The 27,308-nt window shown below is 42.5% G+C and overlaps 2 protein-coding genes across 5 annotated transcripts in view; one reads left to right on the top strand and one right to left on the bottom strand.

The window, feature by feature from the left end:
• Positions 1 to 16,148, top strand: part of Washc4 (WASH complex subunit 4) — a 51,604-nt gene extending 35,456 nt beyond the window's left edge. Inside the window, exons 24-33 of the mRNA XM_005358237.2 lie at positions 59 to 163; positions 1,968 to 2,102; positions 3,355 to 3,463; positions 5,468 to 5,534; positions 6,248 to 6,334; positions 7,812 to 7,959; positions 10,134 to 10,230; positions 10,792 to 10,988; positions 11,635 to 11,734; positions 14,096 to 16,148. Coding sequence (XP_005358294.1) covers positions 59 to 163; positions 1,968 to 2,102; positions 3,355 to 3,463; positions 5,468 to 5,534; positions 6,248 to 6,334; positions 7,812 to 7,959; positions 10,134 to 10,230; positions 10,792 to 10,988; positions 11,635 to 11,734; positions 14,096 to 14,163 — 1,113 coding nt within the window. The 3' untranslated portion in view covers positions 14,164 to 16,148. The remainder of the gene's footprint in view (positions 1 to 58; positions 164 to 1,967; positions 2,103 to 3,354; positions 3,464 to 5,467; positions 5,535 to 6,247; positions 6,335 to 7,811; positions 7,960 to 10,133; positions 10,231 to 10,791; positions 10,989 to 11,634; positions 11,735 to 14,095) is intronic.
• A 95-nt stretch (positions 16,149 to 16,243) lies between these two features.
• Appl2 (adaptor protein, phosphotyrosine interacting with PH domain and leucine zipper 2) overlaps positions 16,244 to 27,308 on the bottom strand; it is a 46,463-nt gene continuing 35,398 nt past the window's right edge. Inside the window, exons 15-22 of one of the 4 annotated variants that reach the window (XR_003377967.1) lie at positions 25,961 to 26,119; positions 25,755 to 25,807; positions 24,361 to 24,535; positions 22,398 to 22,434; positions 22,091 to 22,231; positions 21,266 to 21,313; positions 17,536 to 17,640; positions 16,244 to 16,680 (exon numbers count right to left, since the gene is read on the bottom strand). Coding sequence is in view for 3 of the 4 variants with exons in the window: in XM_005358239.2 (XP_005358296.1) it covers positions 20,309 to 20,443; positions 21,266 to 21,313; positions 22,091 to 22,231; positions 22,398 to 22,434; positions 24,361 to 24,535; positions 25,755 to 25,807; positions 25,961 to 26,119 (748 nt within the window). In the remaining variant the exon portion in view is untranslated. Of the gene's footprint in view, positions 16,681 to 17,099; positions 17,641 to 19,458; positions 20,444 to 21,265; positions 21,314 to 22,090; positions 22,232 to 22,397; positions 22,435 to 24,360; positions 24,536 to 25,754; positions 25,808 to 25,960; positions 26,120 to 27,308 lie in introns of those variants that run through there. The other 3 variants (XM_026784619.1, XM_026784620.1, XM_005358239.2) reach the window with 3 other exon arrangements.

Raw genomic sequence — 27,308 nt, forward strand, 5'->3', positions numbered from 1 at the left:
CCAACCAGCATTTGGGATAGGGGTACTCTTACTGTTCCTAAATTTGTTTGCATTTCAGATTTTTATTGAACGGACAAGCAATAACAAGCATTTGAATACTATTAACATTCGACATATTGCTAATTCAATTCGGACACATGGGACAGGGATCATGAACACAACAGTAAGCATCTTTTGTGGGTTTCATGGGTAATAAACTCTTGCTGAATTTAGTAATTTGGAAGATTTTTTTTTAATAGAACATTTTAATAAGCATGCACTGCTTCCTGTTTATATCACACCTGAATTTCCACTTTTTTTCTGATGGTATGAATAAAAATATCTGTTGTTACATTGTGTTGAATTTGGTGGGCACTATGATGGAAAAGGCTGTATTAGGTTTCTTAGCCCCCTGGGCCATATTGTTAACAGTGGAAGTCAGTACAGTGTATGTTAGTTCTCTTGTACTCTCTGAAATGAATCACTGGGACTGGGTTACTTACTGTAATTCATGATGTTTTTAAGGGTAGAGAATGCCTAATTATTTAATAACCATGTTCATAAGCCATTTACTAAAAATATTTTGACTCTTACTTGAAATGGGCAGTTACTTGTAGAAACCACTAAACTATTTTTCCTCTCATAAGGTATGGCTGATTTTTCCAGGAGAGAAGAAAAATGTGCTTATAAAGACCATTAAACTATTTGTAGTGAGGGAAGGGTTATGAGGAGAGGACTGGAAGCCAGTTGGGTCATTTTGGTGCACGAGGAAGGCAGTAGTTTCTGAGGTGGTGTGTGGTACGACCAGAAGCCAGTTGGGTCATTTTGATGCACGAGGAAGGCAGTAGTTTCTGAGGTGGTGTGTGGTACGACCAGAAGCCAGTTGGGTCATTTTGATGCACGAGGAAGGCGGTAGTTTCTGAGGTGGTGTGTGGTACGACCAGAGCTTTCATCAGTGGTCGCCAGTGCAGAAGCGAGATTCAGAGTCAGCATTACGTATAAGGTGTCCTCAGGTAGGGATCTCGTCTGAGCCTTTAAGAGTAAATAGGTTATAGAGTCCTGAGGAGAAACGCTTTCCTCCATTGTAGCAAACCAGTGTTGGTAGTAGATTCTGTGCTTATCAGGTGTTTACTAGGCACGAGAGTGAGAAGAGCAGACGTTTTCTGCCTTCTTGGTAATAGAAGAATATTGATATGCATGTAAGTCACCTAGGCAGGAGATGAGAATCAGAGTCCGGGTTACCCACTAATAAAGCGGGAAAGAGAGAACAAGAAAAGTAGAGAAGACCAAGGCAACTATGCCTTAAATGTTTATGTCATAAGTAAGCACCCTTTTCTGTAAAGAGGGAAGTATAGGCAGTACATTGGCCAACACCCTTAGTAACATTTGAGAGTAATGGCATAGGGGTTGGTGTAGGCTTCCATTGCGGTACAGAATTAATACTCGAATCTCAGCTCACATCTCGCTCTCTGAAGACTTGTGAGTTTGGGTTGGGCCTTTAGATAGTCATCTCAAAGCACCTGCACTCTTGAATTTTAGAAATCATTGCAGTTGTGACTTAATGATTAGTTAGTGCATGTTGAAGTTGTTGCTACTCTGCTTGAATTGACCTAATGAGAGCAGAGACCTCTAGAGTGGAACAGGCACACTGCCTTGATGTGGACGGCTTCAGAGCCAGCTAGACGAGTGGTGGTTTGGTGCCTTCCCCAGCATCCTGTCCCTTACTTGCAGTTACTTGTAGGGCTGATACTTTTTCCCAGTGTAGGTCTGAATCCTGGCATGAGACTGTCTCCCCCCACCCCCATAGGAGGAGAGAGCAGCTTGTATAAGAGAAGTCTGTAGAAACTTCTATGAATTTGGGCACTAAAAACTATTTAAATATTTCAACTCCATTACTAGTTGAACTTCATAAATAGTACTTTTAGATCACTTACTCTGTACCATTTATTTGAAATTTCATATTAACTTTTCATTTTTTAATTTTATAGGTTAATTTTACCTACCAGTTTTTGAAAAAGAAGTTCTATATATTTAGCCAGTTTATGTATGATGAACATATCAAATCCAGATTGATTAAAGATATTCGATTTTTCAGGGAGATCAAGGACCAAAATGATCACAAGGTATGCTGTGTATTCTTAGTACCTGGATTGGACTGGTGTGTAATGACAGATGTTTACGCTGGCTTTGTTACTACACCTCTCCACGACTGTCTTCCCCGTCTCCTGTGTCCGCCCTCCTCTCCTGCTTCCCCGCAACTTCCTGTGTTCTCTTGAGAGGCTTAAGGCAGATTTCTGGCACATGCTGTCTGATATCCAGAAATGCTGCACAGTTGGTTCCCTACCAGTAGTTTTTAGCAATGCTGGTTTGGAGGCTGGGAATGTAGCTTCTTGGCAATGGACTTGTCTGCCTTGTCCCCAGTACCATAAGGAAAACAAAAATACACCTGAAATAGCCAAATACAGCAGAACCTATGCTCATAAACAGAACTCTGTTTTCCCTTTGCCCTCTGTGTGAGTTTTCCCATTGTGAGGTAAAAAGCTCTTGCTGTGTAGGAAGTTAGGACAGAGGCCATAGCTGAAGATAGAGAACTCACGGGCTTAGATGGGTTCTGCATCTGCTCCGCTGTTTGTGGAACTATGTGAATTACACAAAGGTTCCCCTAGTCTTAGCTGCGTGTATAATAGCTCCTGAGTGTATTCTGTGGCAGTGTAGGAATTAATGCCAGGACATCGTCATTAGAGGAATGTGCTGGATGTCTTTATATGGGGTGGAGGTGGCAGGTCACCATGCTGCTGTAGAGCGCGGTGTCATTGCAGTAAGTGTTAGCCAGAACTTGAAAAGCCTTTTTCACCCCAAACTGATGAAGGCAACTAGAAATTTTTTTTTTTCTATTTTGGTTTTGAGGCAGGGTTTCATGTGAGACTGACTTCACACTTGCTCATTGCCAAGGAGGGTCTTGAACTCTGATCTTCTTGCTTTTGCCCTCCAGAGCTGGCATCATAGTTTTGTGCTACTGAGCTTAGCATTTTAAGCAGCTTATTTATTCATTTGGAAGGAATGTGTGTAAATTCTTCAGCAACAGGCCTATAGGAACTGGTTTACAAATCTGTGAACACATGCAGTTACTGGCTCAGTTCCTTCTCTTGGTCTGATGGAGTGGTTAGGGCTGGGCGGTTCCTGTGGGGATAAGTTGCATGTCATCAGTTTCTCCCTGTAGCTGAGACTAAAACAGCAGCTGCAGAAGCATTCTGAACACCAGCAGGACTTGTTGTTACAGAGTTGTCATAGACCTGAGTGACTTATTTCATGAGCCATTTACCAAGGATTTTATGTTTTAAGGGCCTAAAGTTATCCTTAAATTTATCTCTTTAGTATCCTTTTGATAGAGCAGAAAAATTCAATCGCGGCATAAGAAAACTCGGAATCACACCAGAAGGACAGAGCTACCTTGACCAGTTCAGGCAGCTCATCAGCCAGATTGGTAAGTCACCTCAAAGAATTGAGAAATATAGTGCAAGTGCCAGAATCACACACACCACATATGAGACAGCTCATGTACTGTGTGAATGCTTCTACTTCATTCCACTTACTAAAGTGTTGTGTAGGAAATGCCAATCAATGGTTAAATTAGACATTCACATAATAAATGCACCCTAGAATTACATTCACAATTAAGAATCAACTGGTAAGTTAAAGGTAGTTTAGTAGGTTTTGTGTAAGTTTGATTATAGATTATTTATTGAATGATGTAATTTTTTAGTGCTGTGCCATTTCTTGCTTTGTGTAGGATTTGCCGTGTTTTAGAAGCAGGCTTGACTTTTGAAATACAGTACATAATTTTTAGAGGGAAGAACTCCATTTACGCTCAAAGATTAGCAGGCTCTCGTTCTGCACTGTTGGCATGTGTGGTCTCTGTTACTGCCATCACAGCCTATGACATGTGCTGACGAGAAACTGAGAAATAAAGTTGTGGTGACACTTGAGCCATCCACAGGGCCAGCTCATGGGAACTCTCCTCAGTAAGAGTCAGGGCTGTGACTTTGTATGAAGCCACCCGTAGTATGTGATGTGTTCCCATTCGCTCATCCTGGAGGATTTATGATCAATGAAAGTCTCAGATGCTGCTGTGACAGTGAGTGAAGTCCCTGCCTTTAGAGTCTAACAGATGAGGAGGTTGACGTACAAGTAATTTATATAGCTTGATCTAGGTCACAGCTAACACATGGTAGAATCTAGATTTCAGTTCAGTAGCCTGACTAGGCCTTTTGCTTTTAATACTATTCTCAGTATGCCTTTTACTTTAGTTGAAACAATTTAGGTATTTAATTTTTAAAAGATGTGTGTTAATGGGATCAGAGAAATGGCTCAGTGGTTAAGAGTACAGGATGTTCTTCTGAGGACCCAGGTTCAGTTCCCAGCACCCTCATGGTAGCTCACAACTGTCTATATGTTTCAGGGCATCTGACATTCTCACACCAGTGCACATAAAATTAAATAAATTATATATTTTTAAAAAACTCTCCAGAGACATGACACACTCTAAATAAAATATAAATTTTTAAAAATACATGTTACATATTTTTTTAGAAAGCTTGAACAGTTGGAATAGGCCTTAATGTAGGTCATGATTGTTACTGTGTAGCATTAATATCGGAACTATAATGCTTATGAGATATTAACTGTTACCTTTTTATTTGGCCTATCTTTTTCTCCCAAGTAATTTCATTTCCATTGCATATCGAATTCCTTTTGTGACTCAGGACTTGTTTGCTTTAGGGATAGGTAGGATAGTGATGAAGGCAGATGCCCTAACTCAGTGGGTCCTTACCCTAGTTGAGGAGTGGCAGACAAAAAGATAGGGTACCTGTTACGGCGTTCTAGGTAAGATGTGGTGGGCTGAGCAGTCCTGTGCAGTGATATTCAGGAACCTAAATAATGGAACAGGATAAACCTTGTGTGTGTCTGGGGAAGGAGAGTACCAGGCAGGCAGTGGAAGTGTAAAAGCCCAAGTGTCCCAGGCATTTTTGAGGACAGTCTGGAATAGGGCTGGAGTGAAGCTAGTGAAGACCCGTTAGCAGGGCACACGTGGGACAGCAAAGTCTAGAAATCAGAGGAGTCCAGGCTAGAGAAACAAATTTGGGAGGTCCCAAGTAAAGATTTCCTGACAGCACTTCAGAGGAGTGTGTGGGAAATTGTATTATAATTTTAAAATGTTTGATCATTTTAATGAAGCTAACTAGCAATTAATGGTTTTAATTTTTCAACTGAATTACATTTATCTTAAAATAGTAATGTCTGTGTATATCTAAATTTAACTTTCAAATGCACAACTCTTTTTCTTTTTATGGAACAGAAATTAAAATTAAAGCAGAATATTTTGGTACTTAGGAGTGGAAACTTCCCAGTCGATTACTGTATGTATCTTGTCCTGATTGTTAGAATTGCTCATGTAAAGACGTGCTTTCTTTGTGTGTGAATTTTGAAGGTAATGCTATGGGCTATATACGGATGATAAGATCTGGTGGTCTTCACTGTAGCAGCAATGCCATTAGGTATGGATTCAAACATGATTTCTGCCTTGTTTGTGAAATTTTATCTTTGTTTCATAATACTGTAGAAAATGTACTTGTGCTTTTTCAATACATTTGAGGTGTTACTGCCTAACATCTGCCCCTTTGATGTAAACTCAGTAAACTGGTTTTCTTCCTAGTGAAGAAAACATTGTTCCTAACACCTGAGGAATTTTTTCTCTTATATTTTAAGATTATATTAGGGGCTAGAAAAATGGTATAGCATTTACTCCTCCAGAGTTCTTGGGTACATTCCCAGCACCCATACGGCTGCAAACAACTGGCTGTAATTCTAGATCCAGGAGATCTAACACCCTCTTTGAGTCTGCACAGGACTGGCACATAGACGCATAGGCAGGCAAATACTATACACATAAAATAGAAATAAGTCTGTTAAAAAAATTTTAAAAAGAAAAGATTTTTTTAAGAAAAAGACTATTTTTGAAAATATTTCTTTAAAATACAGTGATTTTATCAGCATAACTAATGAATGTAAAGATTGCTAATTTTGAGTATCAGAGTGTGAGCACATAAAGTTTGATTTGGAACTACAGTGATATTAACAATATTACTTGAAATGCAAAGTTTTTCCCAAATAACATACTTAATTTTTACCCTTCCATAGTACTTCATGTATGTGTTGGTTGCATATATTTTACTTGCCCCCATAAATTCCTTCTCAAATTCTCACGTAGATTTGTGCCGGATCTTGAAGACATTGTGAGCTTTGAAGAGCTAGTAAAGGAGGAAGGGCTTGCCGAAGAAACGCTCAGAGCAGCCAGGTAAGCTGGGGAGTGGCCAAGACTGGGATGCTGAGATTCGCTTCCAGAAGGCAGTGAGAAGACAGGTGTGACCGTGTCTGTAGTCTAAGATCTTTCCCACCTGACCAGAAAGTGATCTTCTGGAGAGTGCTGTGCACATGCAGCTGTCAGTCACATATTCCTGTCTGGAGCGAGTGACTGTAGGTGATACCTAAAACCTCATTCGTAAGACTAATTCATCCGATGCTGAAGCCATGACTCGGTAGTTAAGAGCACTCTGCTGCTATTGTAGAGGACTTCATTCCCAGACACATGGAGGCTCTAGAGTGATGGAATATACAGATGCTGCCTGAACTAAATAATTTTGACTTTGGTTATTATGATATTATAAAAATGATAAGCATTCAATTGAAACCATATTACTTGTTTTTTATTTTAATTCTTTTTCCAGGCAAGTATTATGCGCTGTGATTGTTGTGATGCTGGGCAGGGCAACAGGGAGGAGCAATCCCAGCCAGCCTGGAGATGCTAGGGAACCACAGGGTACGCTGCAGCGGTGTGGTCTGCTGCTACGCTGTGCTGTTAATAGCTTAGGGGTATTCAGTGCAGTTCTGCTTCAGTTCCCACTTACCACACTGCCGGTCTGTTAGGATGGAGCCTCTCACAGGATGAAGAGCATCTCTAGTTGCTTCATGTGCATCTCAGAAAACCTTCCACTCATGGAGCTTGAGAATAGTAGTGGTTCTACTTAATCCCCAGCCGTAGAAGCTGCTGGTTCTGAAGATTGTAAGAGACTTTCAGCTCTGAAAGAGGACCAGATGGAGGCTAAACAGATGCTAGAAACATTAGTGAAGAGGTTTAGTGCTGCAGAATATATTTACAGTGAACATGGGTTCTCAAGAAATAGAGACCCAGCCAACAAGATCATTTAATGCACAAAAAAACCTTGCTACTAAACCTGATTTCAAGCCTCAGAATCCACATGGTGAAAGGAAGAAAACAGCTACTGCAAGTTTTTCTCTCATATTTACATGTTCATGCATTTGCTTGCACACACGCATGCATGCATGCCTATATGAACACTATTCCACTAATGTTTTAAAGAGTTGGATGGTGAGGTGGCTCAGCAAATAAGAGCGCTTACCACTTAGCCTAACAATCTGTATTTCACCCTCAGAACCCACATGGTAAAAACAAACTGACTCCACAGGTTGTCTTCTGACTTACGTACAGTGTGTGTACACATGCATGACACATGCACAGTCATATGTACGTGTGTATGAACACAATGAATGAATGCACAAAAAGGAAAGGAAAAGAAACACCAGCTGCTCTTTAAGGGACTGAGTTCATAACGTGGTGCTGATTAGTTTCTGCTCATCCTGAAGTCCATGGAAATTTTATGCTGTTTCCTGATTTGGAGTAGCATTATTTAACCTAACGAAAGACCTAAATTTTTAAAAAGCCACACCAAGGAATGTTTTGTTTTGTTTTGTAGGCATTTGGACTCTGTCCTCAGTGATCATACCCGAAATTCTGCTGAAGGCACAGAATATTTCAAAATGCTTGTAGATGTTTTTGCTCCAGAATTTCGAAGGCCAAAGAATATACATCTCCGGAATTTCTATATCATTGTCCCTCCTCTAGTGAGTATTTGAAAAACTAGAAAGTGAGTTTTTAATAGGTGTTACTACAGATTCACTTTCCATAAAGCGTGAAGTACATTCATACCTCTGGCTATCAATGGGATTGTGACGTCAGCGGTTATGACCAAAAGCTTGGACTTGCAGCTGAAGTTTCATAGCTGATAGGTTCTTACTAATGGCAAGAGAAAGTCGTGTTGTCAGTCACTTGAGAGTGTGTCCTTCCACGTATGCCATAGGATCTTTACACAGAATTTTGCCATAGAATCATTTTAACTGCTTCCTGCAGATCAACTTATTATGATGTCAGGTTTGTTCCAACATACCTTTCGGGATAACTTCCCCTTTCAGCTGTGAACACGTGCACCTGTAATGACTTTGTAGTGCTCTCCTGAAATGTTTGTTTTCTTCGCTAATTCCATGGTTGCTCTCTAAAAATAGCTCAAGTCAGCACAAATTACATTATAGAAACAGTTATTGCAGCGAGAGAAATGAGTTTAGAAAGGTATATATTAGCAATCAATCTGATCTTAGGAGGTTTCTGTACCAAATTTTTAGTTGCTGTCTTTAAAATCTGAGCACCCACAGGCACATGATAGCTTCTTATTTCATCTTATTCGGATCATACTCTGGGGTGTGACTTGAGTGCAGTGCTCGTCCAGCATGCGGGTTCTACCCCAGCACTCTGTAGTCTGGATGTGGTGGTCCATTTTTGTAATCTCTGCTTTTGAGAGGGAGGTAGAAAGAAATAGGATCCAGAGTTGAAAACTATCCCTGGCCAGCCTGAACTATATGTGGTGGTTTTCAAAACAAACAACAGGAACTGCTGGAGGCCTGGGTCAGTGGATACAAGCACTGCTGCTTTTCCAGAAGACCCAGGTTTCACTCTCAGAAGCCACATGGCAGCACAGAGCTGTCTGTATCTACAGTCCCGGGGGATCTGACACCCCCTTCTGACCTTTGTTGACACTGCATGCAAATGATGCATATATGTACATGCAGGCAAACATGCATACACATAAAAACAAAAGAAAAAAAATTTAAGTGCTCAAAATAAAACCTCCTCTCCTTGAATTGCTAATTACCTAGTATACGAACATCATCACCTATTAGAAATTGTTCCCCAACACCAAACACCTTTCTTTCTGTTTCATACATCTATTGTTTACTGTTGTTTTTAATACCTCGGATATGGCAGAGATGCCCGTATACATCTGCTGAGTGCCCAGGTTAAAGATGTGTGTTACTTGGTAATATTATATGTACTGACTTGAATCCTCCTCATGCTCCTTTAATCTTGAGATCATCATATACAGACCATGCTAGGCAGCCGTGGAACCATAGGTGAATTGAGGGAAGAGTCTGGGTTTTTTAAAAGTTCCGTTATAGGGGCTGGAGAGATGGCTCAGCGGTTAAGAGCATTGCCTGCTCTTCCAAAGGTCCTGAGTTCAATTCCCGGCAACCACATGGTGGCTCACAACCATCTGTAATGAGGTCTGGTGCCCTCTTCTGGCCTGTAGGCATACATACAGACAGAATATTGTATACATAATAAATAAATAAATAAATATTTAAAAAAAAATAAGTTCCGTTATATAATAGACTAAGTGTAGTACAAAGACATAGTGTGCTATTTTTTGTGCTTTATAGTCTGAGTCCAGGGGAGAAGATAAATATAATGAGCTGTCAATTTAAAAAAAAAGAGAGAGACTAAATGGGAGTCGACAAAGATTTCACAGATTGATTGTGATTGTCGGATATTTTATAGTTAGTAAGAGCCACTACTATGTAGTATTTTAGGATGATCTGTGGAGGCGGAAGGAAGGATTGCTTTGTAAAAAGTGCTTATGTTTTGAGGTAAAGTGAAACCATTTTCTGCTCCCCATGTCCTTGTGTTTCACTTTGGGTCAAGATCTCCTAAGAGTCAATGTTCTCACTAAACTGTGCACAGTGACTTCCCCCGAGCACTGTGCCAGGGTAAGATCAGTGGAGGGGGTCTCATGCTCGAGGACTTGGCCGAACAGCCCTCAGAGACACTTAGGGTTCGTGTCCTCACCAGGAGCCAGTTTACTCAGGAGCTGAGAAGAAAGTATGGTTGTAGTTCTTGAAATGTCAGTTATAGCAAATTCGTGGACTTTATTAGCTCAGTTGTTTTTCTGTGTCTTCTTTCCTTTTAGACGCTCAACTTTGTAGAACATTCTATAAGCTGCAAAGAGAAACTGAATAAAAAAAATAAAATAGGAGCAGCATTTACTGATGATGGTTTTGCCATGGGTAAGCTTAATATAGCTATTTTCCCATCAATTCTGTGTTTACCTTAAAATGGGCTCTCAGAAAAAATTGATTGAAAATAGATTTCTGTGCACCTTAAAATACGCTGTTTTCTCTAAGGAGTGCCTGCTGTTAGCACTGCTTGTCTCAAGGCCTCTCCATCCCCTGTGTTGTCATTTGATACCATTAGAACAGAAATGCTATTTGTCTGGGCTTGCTTTGTTGTGGTTTTCATTTTTGATCTTCTGTTTGGTCTCACTGGTGCCCATGTAGCCGTCCTCATTTCTCTTCTGTCTGTTTATCTTTGATTTTGTATTGTGACCATGGACAACTTATTTCCCTGATGATGTCTAGGATTCTATTATTTACTCTTTTCTTTTTTATGTCCCCTCCCCCCCCCAAACCAAGGAACTTAGAGAACCCTGGTTAACTATCATTTTTGCTGTGAAATGTGATTTGAAACTGTTGAGATTCAAGTGACTAGCTTAGTGCTTGGATCTGTGGGTACAGGAGAAAGAAAGGAGGACGATACTCACTGAAATTTAAATTTTGGTTTTACTGTAGGTGTGGCTTATACCTTAAAGCTTTTGGATCAGTACCAGGAGTTTGATTCACTTCATTGGTTCCAGTCTGTGAGAGAAAAGTACATAAAGGAGATAAGAGCAGTTGCTAAGCAACAGAATGTACAGTCAACTAGTCAAGATGAGAAGCTGCTGCAGACCATGAACCTCACTCAGAAGCGACTGGAGGTCTATCTGCAGGTAGGGCCTCTGGTCCAGATCCCTCCGACTGATGATGTAATGATGGGCCTTACTGGGGTCTATCCAGGTAGGGCCTTGGGTCCAGACCCCGCTGACTGATCTGCACTACAGTTGATATCTGAAGCCATATGAGATAATAGCAGTGGAAAGAATGCATGTTAGAATTGATATTTGGAAGCCATTTGGTCATAAAAAATTAGATTGGACTGGGCAATATGGCAGGGTATGAAGTGCTTGTCTTACAAACCTGTGAACTGGAGTTCAGGTCCCCAGAACCCATAGAAAAGCTGGGAAGGTGTAGTTGTCTGTAATCCTAGCACTTAGAAGGCAGATTCAGGAAGTGCCTTCCATCAAGCTGCCTAGCTAGTCTACCCAGAATCTGTGAGCCCCAGGTTTGAGTGACAGACCATGCCTTAATTGTGACGTGGAAAGTGATTGAAGAGGACACCTGACTTCAACTTTGGAGCTATGCACACGCACACACACACGAATTCCCAGTCACACATGTGAACAGGCTTGGACACACCATACACACGTGTGCACGGGTATGGCCAGGGTACTTAGAACTCCTTTAGAGACATTAAAATGCTACTTTGTTGTTTTGTTAAAACGTATTTCCCTTTTTATTTCAAATTTTCTCATGTAGGAATTTGAACTGCTTTATTTCTCACTGAGCAGTGCAAGGATTTTCTTCAGAGCAGACAAGACTGCGGCTGAAGAGAACCAAGAAAAGAAAGAGAAGGAAGGTTAGTGAAAGGCACAGGTGTGCATAGACCAGTGACAGTTGACGACTGTGTCCATCTTCTTGTCAGATTCCTAGTTTACTTCATCTTTTGGAAAGTCATTTAGACCTAGAAAGGAATCTTTCACTAACACCCACATGGATCCCATGTGGTGTGGAGAAAGGTTTACTTTATTCCTTAAGTCCGTGTTCTGGTTTATCTAACAAACTTAACAAGCTGCTTCCTTCTCCTTACTGCTCAAGCCTGTATCAGGAGGGAAGGAGGCTGGTTAACAGCAGCTGCAAACAGCTGAGCTACAGAGATGCCCGAGGTGACAGTGCTTGTTGAGGTGTGAAATCCCTGGGGTGTGGGTGTCATGGTAACAGCATCCACTCTGCGTGCTGAGGTCCACGCCCCTGTGGAAAGCCTTACGCCCATCCTAGTCTGTAGGGTGATGGGGGCTTACATACTTCAGTCAGTGTGCACAAGCCTTGCTCAGTGCCTCACAGCTCAGGTCTCCATTTCTCTCAGACGTGACATGGAAGAACAATTGTCTACTCTGAGGAGTATCTAGTTCATTCCGTTGTGGAAATTAGGAAACGTATGTAGGTACAGGAGCTAGGTAACATTTAGAATTTTATGGGTTTTTCCATGTTATATCTGTTGTGTTAATTTTCATGAATTGAAATGTAAAATATTTTCATAAAAGAAGGTGGTTTTTAATTTTTTTTCCATTTTTGCATTGAGCGGAGGCTGTTCTTTGAGTAGACTTATGTAAACCAGTTTATTCTTGTCAGTGTTGAATATGTTAAGGGTAACTTATCAGTACTAGGTATCAGAAGCACATCCAGGTATTTCTAAAGTCTGGACTAATAAGCATGTGCTGGAGACGATTCCCGATGCTCTGTCTGTCTGCACTGTTGTTTGTTAGTGCTATAGACAGCAGGGCAGGTGCACACATCTGAAGGAACAAGCTGGGTTGTCTGAGCTGTGAAGACACAGCTGTTGCTATGGTTTTACTGCCGCTGACTAAACAAACTGCAAGTGGGTTTTGTATTTGCTTTAAGGCCTAAGCATGAAGACAGCCACAGCCAGCCTAGTCTCCAGGCTGATCCTGTGGAGTTCTTGCTGTGTCCTGTTCTTTAGGACACTGTCTGGTGATGTCACTCTCGTGTCTGGTCAGTCTTCTCATTACAGCTGTGTTCAACTGCAGTTGCCTGAGTGGTGAGAGCTGCCTAGTGCAGAACTCAAATGACTGTCACCTGCTGACATAAAATGTATGCTAACATAACATTTTGCACAAAGTGCCAAAAATTTGTTGGCACAGATAATAAAAGGCTGTGGTATTGGAGCACACCTCTAATCTAGCACTTGAGAGGCAGAAGCCAGCCAGGGCTACACAGAGAAACCCTGTCTCAAAAAACCAAAATGTAAAAAAATAGATTATGAGCTGGGGCAATGGCTCATGCTTGTAATCTTAATATTTGGGAGGCTGAGGCAGATCACTGGGTTCAAAGCTACCATAGACTACAGAAACTCTAGAGAAGTCTGGCCTACAAAGTCTCAAAAAATAAAAGAAGGAACTGGGGAGATTGTTTGGTAGGTAAAATGCTTAGAGGACCCAGTTCAAATCTCCAGCATGCATGTAAAAGCCAGGCATGGTGGCATGTGTCTGCAAACCCAGCTCATCAATTGGCAAGCCAGTTTAGCCAATAAGAAAGCTCTGGGTTCTGTTACAGAGACCTGCATCAGAAAACTAGGGACTGAAGAAATGTCTCCACAGTTAAAAGCACTGGAACTCTTCCAGATGACCTGGGTTTGGGTTCACTTCAGAATCCACATGGCAGTTCACAACCGTCTATAACCCCAGTTCCAGGGTTCTGACACCCTCTTTTGGCCTCCTAGGGTGCCACACATACATGTAGGCAAAATACCCATGCAGAAAAGAAAAAAATTTAAATAATTTTTTTTTTTAATGAGGAAAGTGATAGAGGTAGATACCCAATGTCCATTGTTTGGTTTCCATGTGTGAGTGTGTGCACACATGCTCCATATGTGTGTACACTTGTGTGCATACCATACACACAGACAAATAAATACTCTTTATTGATGGCAAGTTACTCGCCCAAACTGTTCTGACACATGCCTTCTAGCTGTGTTTGTGTCAGTAATGGCCGTCTGGGTTCCTGTCTGGCTAGGCTGATGGAAGGAAGATTTTTTAACATTTAAACAAACTAATATAATTTGTGATGTTAGAAAAATACTTCATGGATGCAACTTTATAAACTGACATTTAGTAGTATAGCTTTTTTCAAATTGTATTTATTAATTAACTTTTATAAAACTGACAGGTATTTCCATTGATGTTTTCTCTCTTGCTTTCAGAAGAAACTAAAGCAAGCAACGGCGATGTCCCTGAGGGCACTGCGTCTGCAGACCCTGTTGTGAGATGATGGTGTGGGGTCAGCTGGGTGTCGCGATACCTTCCCAGTGCCGTGGACTACAGACTGCTTGAGAAATTGTCATTTCCTAGGTCACATCATGGAAAATTCTGTATGGCAGTGCTCTGGAGTCAAGCCCATTTTATTTCTAATGCTCTGGTTTTCAAGGGCTGAGAAACAGATACTGGATCTTTTGGGGTGATGCTCCTGCTGGACTCTTTGACGTGATGCTATCAAAGGGAAAGTCCAGATTCCCACACCATTGCTTTCCATCTCCTGTACTCTCTGTGTTTGTAATTTGTGTGTGTCTTTGATCCATGTTGATCTCAAGTCATAGGAAAGCCGGTGCATATGCTGTACACAGCCAGTAAGTACTCGATTTAAAGAGAGATGAGCTTGAAATTCGTGACCATCTGATCAGACCCTGAGGATGCGTTGACGCTAGAGGTGAGGTGCTGTGTGACTGTCTGTGCAGTGTGGCTAACCGGTTCCCATGTAACTCTTCATGAGCTGCTGATGTCTGATGAGACATTTTATAATAGTTTACATTGCTTTGGGAACATTTATCCTCCAACAGTTGCTTTAAATATAAGATTTACTTAATCTCAAAGAAAACTCAGATTAAGCCATAGACTCCCACTTGAAGCTTCACTGCGTTTGAAGGCACTCTGATACTGGGGAAAACAAGAATGAGTTATCCTACAACCAAACTCAGGTTTCTTCGTTACATTAAATTGAAATTCTGGTGGCAATTTAGAAAGATTTTTACTTTAAATCCAGTGTAATGATTAAATAATACTGCACTATGGTAGGCTTTCAGTAATTACCACTGTGAGAATGGAACGAGTACGTCACTTTCTGATGTTCAAAGAAAGAAAGGCCGTGAGGAAATGTAGTTCCTAACAAGCGGCCAGCGTTACTTTTGTGAAGCTGTGCTAGCTAGTTAGTGAAACCGTCATGGCCTTTTCAACGTATAATAAAACGATGCCTTTGGGGTGAAAAGGAAGGTTTAAAACTTTAGATGTAATACAGACATTTCCTTTGGAAATGCTTGTTTTTCTGTTGCATTTGCCTGCTTAACTATTTCTTTGGATAAATCTTGCAAATAATCCTAACACTTAGAATTCTGACATGGCTCCATGGCCCCAGCTTTTGGAGTGGAGAGGTACAGGGTCTTGCCTGGGACTCATTGATTAGGCTTGGGAACTTTCCCAGCCCAAGCTAAATACTATGACTGTTAAATCAGAAGAAACAGAATAGATTGGAAATGTTTTTTATTATGTTAAACATGGTTTAGAGAATTATGAACAAAAGATGGATTAAAGGCATTTAATGTTTGTAATTGATACTAACTGTAGAGATGGCCCTAAAGCATGCTGCATAATTAATAATTTATATTTTCATTATTATAAATGTTTATATTAATGATACTGGATTTGATTATATCAGATTTGTCACCATTTTTAGTACCAGTATTTTCTTTCATTTAAAAAAATGTTCATCATTATTCCTGCACATTAGAGTTTACATACTGTCTCCCTGGACACTTAAAATTGGGAAGAAAGTGACATAATTGTTCTACCTGTAGTTAGAACTAATGTCACTCACTACAGTCTGGGTGAATTATAATAAGACTGTGTAGATGAAATAAAATCTCTGAAGAGAGATATATTTAAATGGTCTTAAACTGCAGAGCGACAGGGCTTCAGTGTATTCACGCTTGAGTTGATGTATACATTAGATGATGGTTTTCCTTGCTAACATTTTTTTCAGACATACTGTAACTGAAATATTAACATGAGTGTTTTGTTGTAAATTCACAGAAAACTTAATGATGTTCCAGTTCTCAGGAATTAAGAACTAACCATAACATTGTCAGTTCTAATTAGATTTTGTAAAAGACAATAAAGTTCTTATCTTACATGAGTGTGGGGGTTCTCCTTTTCCCCAACTCTAATAGAGTACATTATGTATAATAAAACATTAATAAATATAATTTCAACATTGTCCTTCCCTTGGATGTTTATGGCCAGAATTAAATGTCTTCAGCAGTAGGTGTCGTTAGTGTGACCCTGGTGGTGTGGGGCTGAGGACTGAGCTAGACAGGCAGTCGGCTGAGTGGTTCCTCCCTTCCTTCATAGATCCTTGATTGTCTCAGCTAAGAACCGATGTGAAGTTACTTTCTTTCCTGAGTTTCTGTGACATGTTAAAGTAACTCGTGCGGTTTACAAACAGGAAGTGTTCTGAAATCATAATAACCAGAGTTTTTATTTCTCCCTTAGAGAGTGTCTTACTGTCTGTAGCTCAGCCTGGCCTTAAACGTAAGCGTGTCCTTGCATTGGCCTCCCCTGTGCTGGGGTTACAGGTCGGCACCGTTGGCAGATGAGGTGGGGACAGCGAAGACATGGGATGGTCTGTCAGACCTCACGCTGGAGAGAGGTAACTGCTGCCTCTTTTTCCTTGTGTAGTGCTGCATGGATAAAACGGAGATGCAGGAATACTGCCATAGACCACTGTTTTCATGCTGGGCTGTTGGGTGAAGAAAACCAGATTTGTTCAGCTTTAGTTTGGCATAATTCTCTTTCCAGCTTCATGTAACAGACATTTTAGACTGTGGTCCTCTGCTCAGGGACCTTTTGTGCTGCTCAGGGACCTTTTGTGCTACATTGTTTTCTTTTAACCAAGGCCTCCCAACATTAAGAGCAGTTTAATAGGACTGTAAAAAGTGTAAGGATGTGGAAATCAAGCAGAATCACTCAGCTACAGAGATGAGGATGGCAGAGTCAGAGTTCAGCTCAAAGTAAACACTTACGTGTAGTCGATTATATATATATATAAATTGAGGATCTCTGTGAGTTCGAGACCAGCCTGGTCTACAGAGCTAGATCCAGGACAGGCTCCAAAGCCACAGAGAAACCCTGTCTTGAAAAACCAAAAAAAAAAAAAAAAAAATTGAGCCAGAAAATAGATCCACCCTCTCCAGTGGTGTGGCTCTTTATCACTTAGCTTACTGGATATCTCCAGTTCCTATCAGTGAAGGTACACCAAAGAATGTAGGTGATATGTAGCTGATAGCATAATTTTGGAGCATGTTTAAGAATGTAAATACATTTACAGGTTTGTGTGTAGTGAGATAGTTTTCATAATGCAACCATTAAGGTGAAGGGGACTAAAACACCTCTAAGCATGGCCTATATAAAAAATGTATTAAAGTATTTAATCTTTGGGTTTACAAAGGCAATGAAATGTTAGAAAAATACTCATCTCCGGTATCTGAATTACCTTCAAAATTAATGCGTTGAGAACGTTTGGAGATTGCTTTGCGTCTAAAGACTATTAATTTTTTTTTTAAATATAAAGCACTTATATATTAGGAAACAGTACCTTAGAGCCAGACATGGTGGCATCTACCATATTCCAGTATTTGGGAGAGAACCGGGGGGATCTTGAGTTTGTGGTCAGCTTGGGCTAGATGATGAGACTGTGTCTCTAAAAAGGAAAGAAAACAACACTCGTATATAAAGTGCTGTTGATGTGAATATTAGCTAGTGTAACATTTAGGTTGTTATCTCTGTTTCCTCATCTGATGTACGTGTTAGTAATCCCTGGTAAGGGGCTCAGCTAGTTGCAGACAATGTACTGCTGCTCCCACTATCATGAAGGGGCGTATGTGGGGGGATTAAAACATCCATGATCTGCCTACCTTTGCCTCCCTAGTTCCAGGACAGGCTCCAAAGCTACAGAGAAACCCTGCCTTTCTTGAGAGTAGAAATTGGCAGCCAACTAGCTTCTAAAAAGATTCTTCCCATCTCTCGGGCACATGGTAATCTTTATTGTGCTTTTAATGCATTAGTGTGAGTTTTGGTAAGTTGAGACAAAAGACCAAGTCACCCATTGCTTCTGGCTTTTGAAAGTTAAGATATGTAATGCATGTTAGACTATGTGAAACACTAGTCCCCCTTGCTGCCCCACCTCCTGTGGGATCTAGTGCCTTTAGTTCACTATGCTGAAGTCCTTTCATGTTGATCCACAGCTGTAGCTGATGTTTTCCTTCTGTCATATCTGGTTACATGCATGCCAGTGTTGAGAACTGGGTTTCTGTGTCTGGGATGGTGCAGTCATCTTCATACATGCCCTTGAAAGGTGCTAGGACAGGTGCATTTCTGGATTGCACTGGAACTGACCCCCATGCTTTCCACGGATGTGATTCATGGCTTTACTTCTGCCACCTGCTATACATATTTGTTTCCAAGCCCTTGTAACCTATGAAATTCTTTGTCCTGACAAATATTTTATATATTTAGGTCCTTGGGTCTTGTTTGGTTGTCTCTCCTCGGTTAATGTTTACATTCTGTCCATCTTGTCTTTTTATCTCAGGGTTTGCATGGCTTGTTTTAACCAGTCAGTATAGTGCTTTAGTGGGTGTTTGCTGAATACAGTACTAGCCATTGAACCCAAGGACATATTCGTTCATGATTGGCAGGTGCTGTGCCTCTGAGCTAAAGCCCTATTGCTTTTGTTTTCAACTCAGTTATCACTGAGCTTCATCTCTGACCCCTCTGGAAAGTTGTAAGCAAGGAAGGTGTAGAAGAGTGTCAGTCTCGCAACCCATCAGAAACCCAGACCGAACGGTTGTTACAGAAACGTGTGAGGTACCTGTGAGCTCATTTTTAGGCTATAGACTCAGGTTAGTTGAGGCCAGCTTGCTGAACCTGCTGCACATATCTAAAGGTGGGGTCCTTCTGACTCCTCTTTGTGGTCTATGCATGTTTGTGTGTGTGCATCTACATTCCAGGGTATGATGTCTATGCATGTATACCTATATTCATGTGTGCATGCACACATCTGCATTCCCGGGGATGATATTTGGTTCTTCCTCTGTTGTTCTCCACTTTATTTTTGTTTATTTAATTTTGAGACAGGCTCGGCTCTCTAAAATGGAACTTCCAAATTATTGGAGTAAAGTGATGTTAGACTAGACGGCCAGCAAGCTCAACTAAGGTCCTTTGCTTGGTCAGCAAGCACTTATGCGCAGAGTGAACCCTGTGTTTTTTTAGACAGTATTTTGATTTTGTTTAGTTTGGGCTGCTTTGAAGTCCACACATGGCCCAAGCTGGCCTTGAACTCATTCTCCTTCAGCCCCACGTGTATAAGATTTAGGTGTGCTGCTGTCCCTGACATCCAGACATGACAGCATCTCTATTCTAGAACGTAGAAGCAGGCAGGACTGTAGGGCCAGCCTGGGCCACAGAGCAAGACTAGTTTTCTTCTAGGGATGTCCTATAAACTAACCACAGTAAGCACAGAAAGAGATAAAACAGTCATTTTTATTGCTAAATTATTACAAAGATAGGTTGATAAAGCTGGTTACAATTAAGTATATTGCATGATTTCAAGATGTTTATCTCTACTTCATAATTAGCAGGTTGGACTTGGTCTGAAACTCCAGGAACCAGAACCATCAGGGTAGAAACAGAACTTCACTGCCAGGTGAGCTTCAAATAAATGAGTTCTAAAATTAATTGGTCCCTTTGAGGAAGGTCTGGCTCAGAAGAAGAGGAACTAGTGGGGCTGTCCCTTGCTCACAGTGAGTAGCCACAAAAAGTAGCCACATTTAAGAGAATGAAAGCTGGTTCAGAAAGTCCTGTTGTGAAGACTGGCCGTCTCTGCTAATGTTTGAGACCAAGTGCAGAGCACTGCCATGAGGTCCGGGGATACAGCTTCAGAGTGGCAGGCACTTACAACTATGTAAGATACAAAAATAGACCATATTAATAGGAACTGTTTAGTATTTAACGTTGTAGAGCCAGAACTTTTCTTTTTTAGAAAAGGATCGTAGAAACAAAAGTGATCCCATCCATGTAAAGTGAACACTGCGTTTTTATAGTTCTCATGCTGGGTACCCAACAGCACAGTCTGGAACGAAGACTTACCACAGAGCACCTGAAATAGCATTTGTAGGTGGGTAAGCACGACGCCACCCATTTCTTATTGCTTCCCTCCCAAGTTTCTGTGTCAGGGCATCCAAGGCTACAGTCCACATGTGACTGTCAGCATTCTGAAATCAGGTCAGTGTGCCTGCACGTCAGAGAGGTTGAAAACCCTTAAGAAGGTGGCTCTCCTTCCCAAGTGCTCTGACCCCAGATGCCCCAGGGTGTTATGCTTCAGATTCTGCGCCTCTGCTGTCACCTGGGCTTCCGCCAGTGCCATCGGGTTGGTCGTTTAACAGTACATACTTTCCATCATTGGTTAGTGGTACAGACAGCATTAGTTGAGCCAGTGCTTCTGGGTCCTGAAGTTAAGAGAGTTTAAGAGGGGGGAAAAAGAAAAGCTTAAGATGCACTTAGACCCCTGCGGCTTGACCTTCAGTGTTCTGGGCTGCAACCCCATCGGAAGGAACTCATGGGGATGACTTGTAGATGCTAAGCTGGCTTTCCTGTTATGGGAGCATGACTGATGTGCCCAACCTATTGCTGTCCTCCTCTAGAGTCTACAGGGCAGCCCTTCAGAAAGCTTTCTTGTATATCTTCAAGCCATTGTGTGTCTTTTAATTATGTACCAGGAGTTGGCAAAAGCTGCACAGGAGCGCCCTGTGCACATCTGTCCTCGTACTGCTCTTGGTGGTTTTTGTACGAGTGGAATTGAGTCATCAGACTGCAGCAAGGCTCAGGAGAGGTCCTTCACGGCAAGTGCGCACACTTCTGACCTACAGCACTGCATGCTAGTTTGCATCCCTAACTGCCGTCTTGGGCAGACTGAAGCGTAAAGATCACTTCAGGAGCTTTTCTGATCAGTGGGAGATTGTTCGCTCCTGGACAGCACAGAGGTCTCTGTTCATTTCTCTAGGTTCTCGGCTGGGCAGGTGATGAGCACCTTTACGTTGGAACTGAGTACTGAATCTTAACTTGAAAGAAGAGCTCTAGCCAGGCTGGGTGCAAGCAAGGAAGTTAATGCAGCAGCTGCAGCAGTGCTGTCAGTCAGGGAGGATGTTTTAGCAGACAGAGGAATCCAGCGTTAGCACAGAGTGGGTGTCCTACTATGTCTAATGTCTTTTGAGAGTTACTATGTCTAATGTCTTTTGAGAGTTACTAACCAGTACTAAAATGCAGCTTACCTTTTGGACCTCAATAATTTCTTTCCCCAAATTAATAGCATAACATATCTGTAAGAGACAAGAGAAATGGTGTTGGGCAAAGGTAGGAAAGGTGTGTTCTGAAGAGCAGCGAGGCTGCTCTGGCTGCGGGGGCCATGCTCAGTGGCACTGTTAGGTTACTGCCCTGTTCACACTTCTTAGCAGGGTGTTTCCCCCTGCATGTTTATACACACAAGTACTCAGTGAATGGTCTGGTTTTGATAAATTCTATATACCGGATGAGTTCACTGGTTTTCCATACAAAATAACAGTTTTGATGTTCTTTCCTTGGTTTCCTCCGAGACTATTTTCTATTGTAACTTTTGCTTTAATTTATTTAAAAATAGTGGTTCTCAACATGTGGGCCATGACCCCTTGGGGTATCAAACAGCCCTTTCACAGGGCCACAAGATGACTGAAAAACATATTTACATTATGAATCATAACTGTAGCAAAACTAGTCACGTAGTAGCAGCAAAAATAATTTTATGGTTGGGGGTCACCACATTTGTTGTAACTGTGTTACAACAGGGTCACAACATTTGGAAGATTGAGAACCACTGCTTTAAAAGAACAGAGGTACCTTTTAGCATTTCGTGGCACTAGGCGATTGTATACAGCTATTAGCGTTGTTGTCTTTAGGTGGGGGCCTTCCTAGAAGGTATTACTGTCTGAATATCTGGATGGAGGCATGGATAATTAGCCAATTAGATATTAAGATGGATAGTCAAAACCCAAACCCATTAAAAATAGCCTTATTGAGATGGGTGTGGGAGGGCAGAGATGGACAGACACAGACAGACACACCTTTTCGCCTTCTGAGTTGCTTTCAAAAATGTATGTGCTCAGGGACTCTTCTCCGGTGGACTCCGGCACTCGGATGACAAAGCCAACCAGTCTTTTGTTTTCTTGATGAGCAGCAAACTGTGTGACACTGGTAAGTTCAAACTTGAGGGGAGGGGAACAGGAGGGACAGAATGAATAATTATACAACTGGAATTTACAAACCAGTACAACTATTCTCTGTGAAAGAGCTAAAGAAGGAGGCTGTGTTACAGGGGACAGAGGAGAACTAAGGTGTAATCATCAAAGTGAAGATGGAGCAGGTACTTACGCAGGCTCTTGACACTTGAGTTTGAGGGTCTATCAACCTGAAATTATAAGAGACTTGTTACTACACACACAGTCACACTCTGAGTTTACAGGGCATCATGAAATGGCAAGGCCTGGTTCAGGGAAAGATGACACAGTCCTACGTGAACCTGTGCTGCAGTTTCTGCCTTTGCTGAACAAGTTTGTTAAAACCAAGGTACCTGGTATGGGGTAAAAGGGACACCTGGAGCAGGAAACAGACCAATCTCTGAGTGCCCTGACTCTAAACCCAGAGTCAGAGAAAGAAACACATCCTGAATTTGAGATCTGGACCAGGGAGAGAAACATCTTTACCCCTGAACCCAGGACTAAAGGCATATGCCCTGGCTCTGAAACTAGTGTCAAAGAAACATGCTTTGTCTCGAGAATCAGAGCCAGTGAAAGAAATATGCCCTGGTCCTAAGATTAGAGTTAAAAAAAAAATTGCTACCTTTCTGCAGGGGGCTTCCCCTAGCAGAGAGCAGAAGAAACATCTTGGGCTGGAGAAGGAGACAGCTGCTAGGCACTCCCTTAAAGAAACAGAGCAGAGCCCAGCTGTAGTGGCTCTCCAGGAGAGGAGCAGGATCCTGTATCCTGCGGGGAGACCATCATCAACCGCACCTCAGCTTCAGGTAGCCTGGCTTCCTGATAGTCAGGACATCTTTCCTCCAGGGCCGAGCTGTCCTATTGCGGCTCTAAATATATCCTGGCTTTCCAATAAGTCAGGATATCCCAACACCACTATGTACCACATTCCCCTACACCACAGCAGATAGAACAGTCGAGGCCTGAGATTCAACATTGTGGTTTCTGTAGTTCTGATGTATAGCATGGGTGAATCATGTCCTGTGATGTGTAAAATGGGTAGACTGTGTTCTGGTTTTCTTCCATATAGACACTAGCAACTCTAATGCCCTGAAGCACGGAAACACATTGTCCTCCATTCCACTCAGAAAAAGGAGGAATGGTGAGAGGCCGGTAAGGGTTCTGTGTGCAGCTGTGCTTCTCGGAGGGTGATGCAGTGGGTAAGAGCACTTGCTCTGTGGGAACTCCAGCACCAGTGGTAAAAGCTGGGTGTGGCTGCATGAACCTTTAACTCCAGCTTCTAGTGAGGCTGAACACAGGTCGGTCCTGGGAGCCTGCTGCCAGCTCATTGAGACGTAAGGACTACAGTGGAGGGCAATAGAAGCAGATGCTGCCATCCTTCTCTGGCCTCCAGAGTTTTTCTGGCAGTCGGGTTATTTTTATTTTAGACAGCTTCACAGTCTCTGTTGTTAATGTCTGAGGTGACTGCATGGCAGTGGCGTCATTGGGGATAGTCCAGGCTAGACACCCTAACCTGAAAACTCTAACTGGGGATGTGCAGGCACCACAGCAGAAACTCCACACTGAAACCTTGTTGCCTGTGCTAAGTTATTAATACTGTGTATAGTAACAGTTCCTGTAGGCTATGTGTATAATGTACAAATTTTGTGTAAATTTGGGCCCCATCTGCAAGGTATCTCATTATATGGATGTACAAATTTGAAAAAACAAAAACCAAAGTCAGAAACCCTTCTGTCACAGCATTTCAGTAAGGAATACTCAGTTGACAGTCACCAAGAACAGAGACAGGATTTTTCTGTGTAACAATCCTGGCTGTCTAGGAACTCACTCTGTAGACCAGGCTAGCCTCCAACTCGGAGATCCGCCCGCCTTTCCCTCCCTAGGGCTGGATTAAAGGCCTGCGCCTCTGCTGCCTGGCTGTAACAGGATCTGAAGACAGGGTCTGTGCTGGCGTCAGTCCTGCTCCCGTCTCCCACACGCTGGGATCACACTTGTGTGTTACTACACCCTGCCACTTCTTGCTAAGTATGCATCTTTTATTCTGAATATCAAACATTACCATTCCAGACAGGTAAATATTCCTTACACAGGAAATCAGGTATGAAGTATACAGAACGTACCTCAGAGTTTGACTGGTAACCATCAGATGGGACTCTGTCATACGGAAGATGTTGTGGATAGCCCGAGCAGCCAGGACTTGTCTCATTGCTTCATAAATCACTTCGGTAGTGTGATCTGTCTTAACTGCCATTGACCCCAAAAACCGAACGATGAACATCTGCTGCAGAAGAGAATCTGCAAGAACACACTCACTCAGGATCACATAACGTGCTGACTGAGGACTAACATCAGGACCTGAGAATAGGTGAGGCCCCGGGTCTTACTCTATTGTTTGTTTGAGACAGGGTTCTCTGTAGCACTGGCTGTCCTGGAACTCGCTCTGTAAACCAGGCTGGCCTCAAACTCAGATCTACCTGCCCCTGCTTCCCTAGTGCTAGAATTAAAGGTGTGGGCCACCATGCGCAGGTCTGGAGTTAGTTTTATATATACAGTTTGATGCATTTGAGGAAGGGTCATGCTGTGTAGACTAGGTTGGCCTTTAGCTCACTGATTCCAGCTCTGGGATTACTGGGCATGCTCCATCTCATCCATCTGAGTCCGAGGTACTACTTGGACTGGGCAGAGTCAGCCAGGTGCATGGAGCTGTCTAAGCCCACTTTTCGGCACAGGTTGTTAATATAACAACAAAGGCAATGTTTACCCAAACTTTAAGGTTTATCTTTATTTTACGTGTATAAGGTTTTGCTTGCATGTATGTATAACGTGTGTATGCCTATGTAAGCCAGAGATGGTATCAGATCCCTTAACTGGAATTACAGGAAGTCAAAACAGGCTATACAGAATTTGGGAACCAAACCCATCTTGGGGTCCTCTGCAAGAACACTAATGCTCCTAACTGCTGAGTCCTCTCTCCAACCATGTTTGTGTGTACACTGTGCATGCCTGGTGTGTGTAGAGTGCAGAAGAGGGCGCTGGGTCCTCTGGAGCTGGGGTTACAGGAACTGAAAGCCAGAGCAGCAAGTGATCCCCGAGCCATCTTCTCTCCTGAAAATTCTTAGGTATTACACGTGAGGGGAATCATTGGAACAGTCTGAGACTTCAGAATCTGAATTAATTAGTCCTTGCACTCAGTAATCCTCCTGTCTCAGCCTCCCTACTGATGGAACTACAGATGTCTGCTACCACCTCAGCTAGTAAGATTCTGTTTTAATTATGACCAGTTTTCCCTCTTTGAAAACCTGCTTTTTATTTAGATGTGATAGTTTTCTGGGCAGGTACTTCAAAAAGGTGATGTTATGGCTAAAGCATAGACAGCCATAATGCCTTTCCCTTTGTCCAGGTTTTCTCGGAACAAACTGGGAGGTGAGGTCTGAGTTCCTATGCTGCAGCTTAGTTCTAGCACATGACTTCCCACCTTCAGGACCAATGAGCAGGAGCACCTCTGGGCACCTACCTTCTGCTTCAGGGAAGGACGCGTCCTCCGTCTCACCGAAAGGGTTGGTGCGCCTAGGGGAAGGAACAGCCAGAGGTCAGCAGTGAGCAGCAGCTAGCAAGAGCTCAGCACCTGAGCCTTTGGGCTGAGGCTGGCACAGTAGTAGAGTCCTTGGTGGTGAGTAAAGACACAACCAGGCTTTCACTTTCCAAGCCCTGAGGCCATACCTGCTGCCCCTGTTCTGGTCGAGGAATTCTGATGCAGGAAGTACAATATCAAACTGAATGGGTGTCCCTGGTGCAATCAGTTCCTCTGTGTCAGGAGCGCTGCCTGCTGCTTGGGGTATAGTCTTGTCATTTTCTGTGTCTGAATTTTTCATGTTTTGACTAAAATATAAAAAAAAATTGAGCAAATTGAGTCACTTGTTTAGTGCTGATGTGACTTACATACTGAAATAAAAGCAAGCTTCAGCTAGTCTCAGTCCATTCTACAGCTGTCAACTTCCCGTCCTTGGCCAAAGACCCTTCACCTCTTTACCGCCTCCAGGCCCTCCGCTGCTCAATATTGTGGGCAGTGTTAGGACTTAGAGACTGGGTTTTTGGAGTGAGACTACAGGCTGTTCACATTTACACATTGACATACCACAGGCTCTGAAAACGTGAGCTGAAAGAACAAGATGTCTGAATCCAACATTGCAACCTGGCTGTTCTTTCCTGAAACCCCCCTTCCGCTCACCTAACACACCCTCCACCTGAGAGACAGACATACCACGTATTCCTTGCTTCTGTATAGCGCAATTCTAAGTCTTCCTGTGACCAGCTCAGATTACACCACTAAGCCTTCTCAGTAAGTCATCACAGCATCTGGTACCCTGTATGCCACTGTGGCTCACATGCATCCACAGAGACAGCCAGGAGAAGCAGCGCACTCCTTACATGGTGGGTAGCCTGTCCTGCACTGTGCCTTTTCTCCTCAAGGTTAGAAATCCTTCTGAAGGTGCAGTGCAGATGCCTCAGAAAGGCACAGAATGTCACAGCACTTCTAGTCTTCCACAGTCTAGACTGTAAGCCCTTAATGACTTCTCACATGTGCTGATGGAAACTGCAGCGGCGATCTGACTGACGGTCTACCCAGTGAAATGTGGCTAGAAACCAAAGACGCCAGTCTGGAGACAGTCTTGTCTCTCCCCCCTCCACCCCCAACTACCATGTCCAGTTCATCCTATGGGTGATGCACAGTCATTTTTGTAAACCTGGTTCTGTCTGTTGCCCCTTAATCTCTCAGCCTTGTCCCCACAGCCTGTCATTCCTGGGCAGGGGTCACCAAGGCTTTTACAATGATTCAAATCTATCTGCTGGCCTAACTATCATTCTTTCTCACATACCCAATGCCAAGTGCACAAACCCCGGGATTAATTAATGGCCTAAAAGGAAATGCTTAAAAAACTATGTCGAACATCTGGTGGAGTTCTACCATGCCAGTAAAGACAGTCTTGATTCTCACACGCTGCTTGATGCCACTGACAACAGGTAAGACCACCCCTACCACCTAACTGCATAACTCCCAGAGACAAAA

Source organism: Microtus ochrogaster, chromosome 24, assembly GCF_000317375.1.
Source record: "Microtus ochrogaster isolate Prairie Vole_2 chromosome 24, MicOch1.0, whole genome shotgun sequence".
NCBI lineage: Eukaryota > Metazoa > Chordata > Mammalia > Rodentia > Cricetidae > Microtus > Microtus ochrogaster.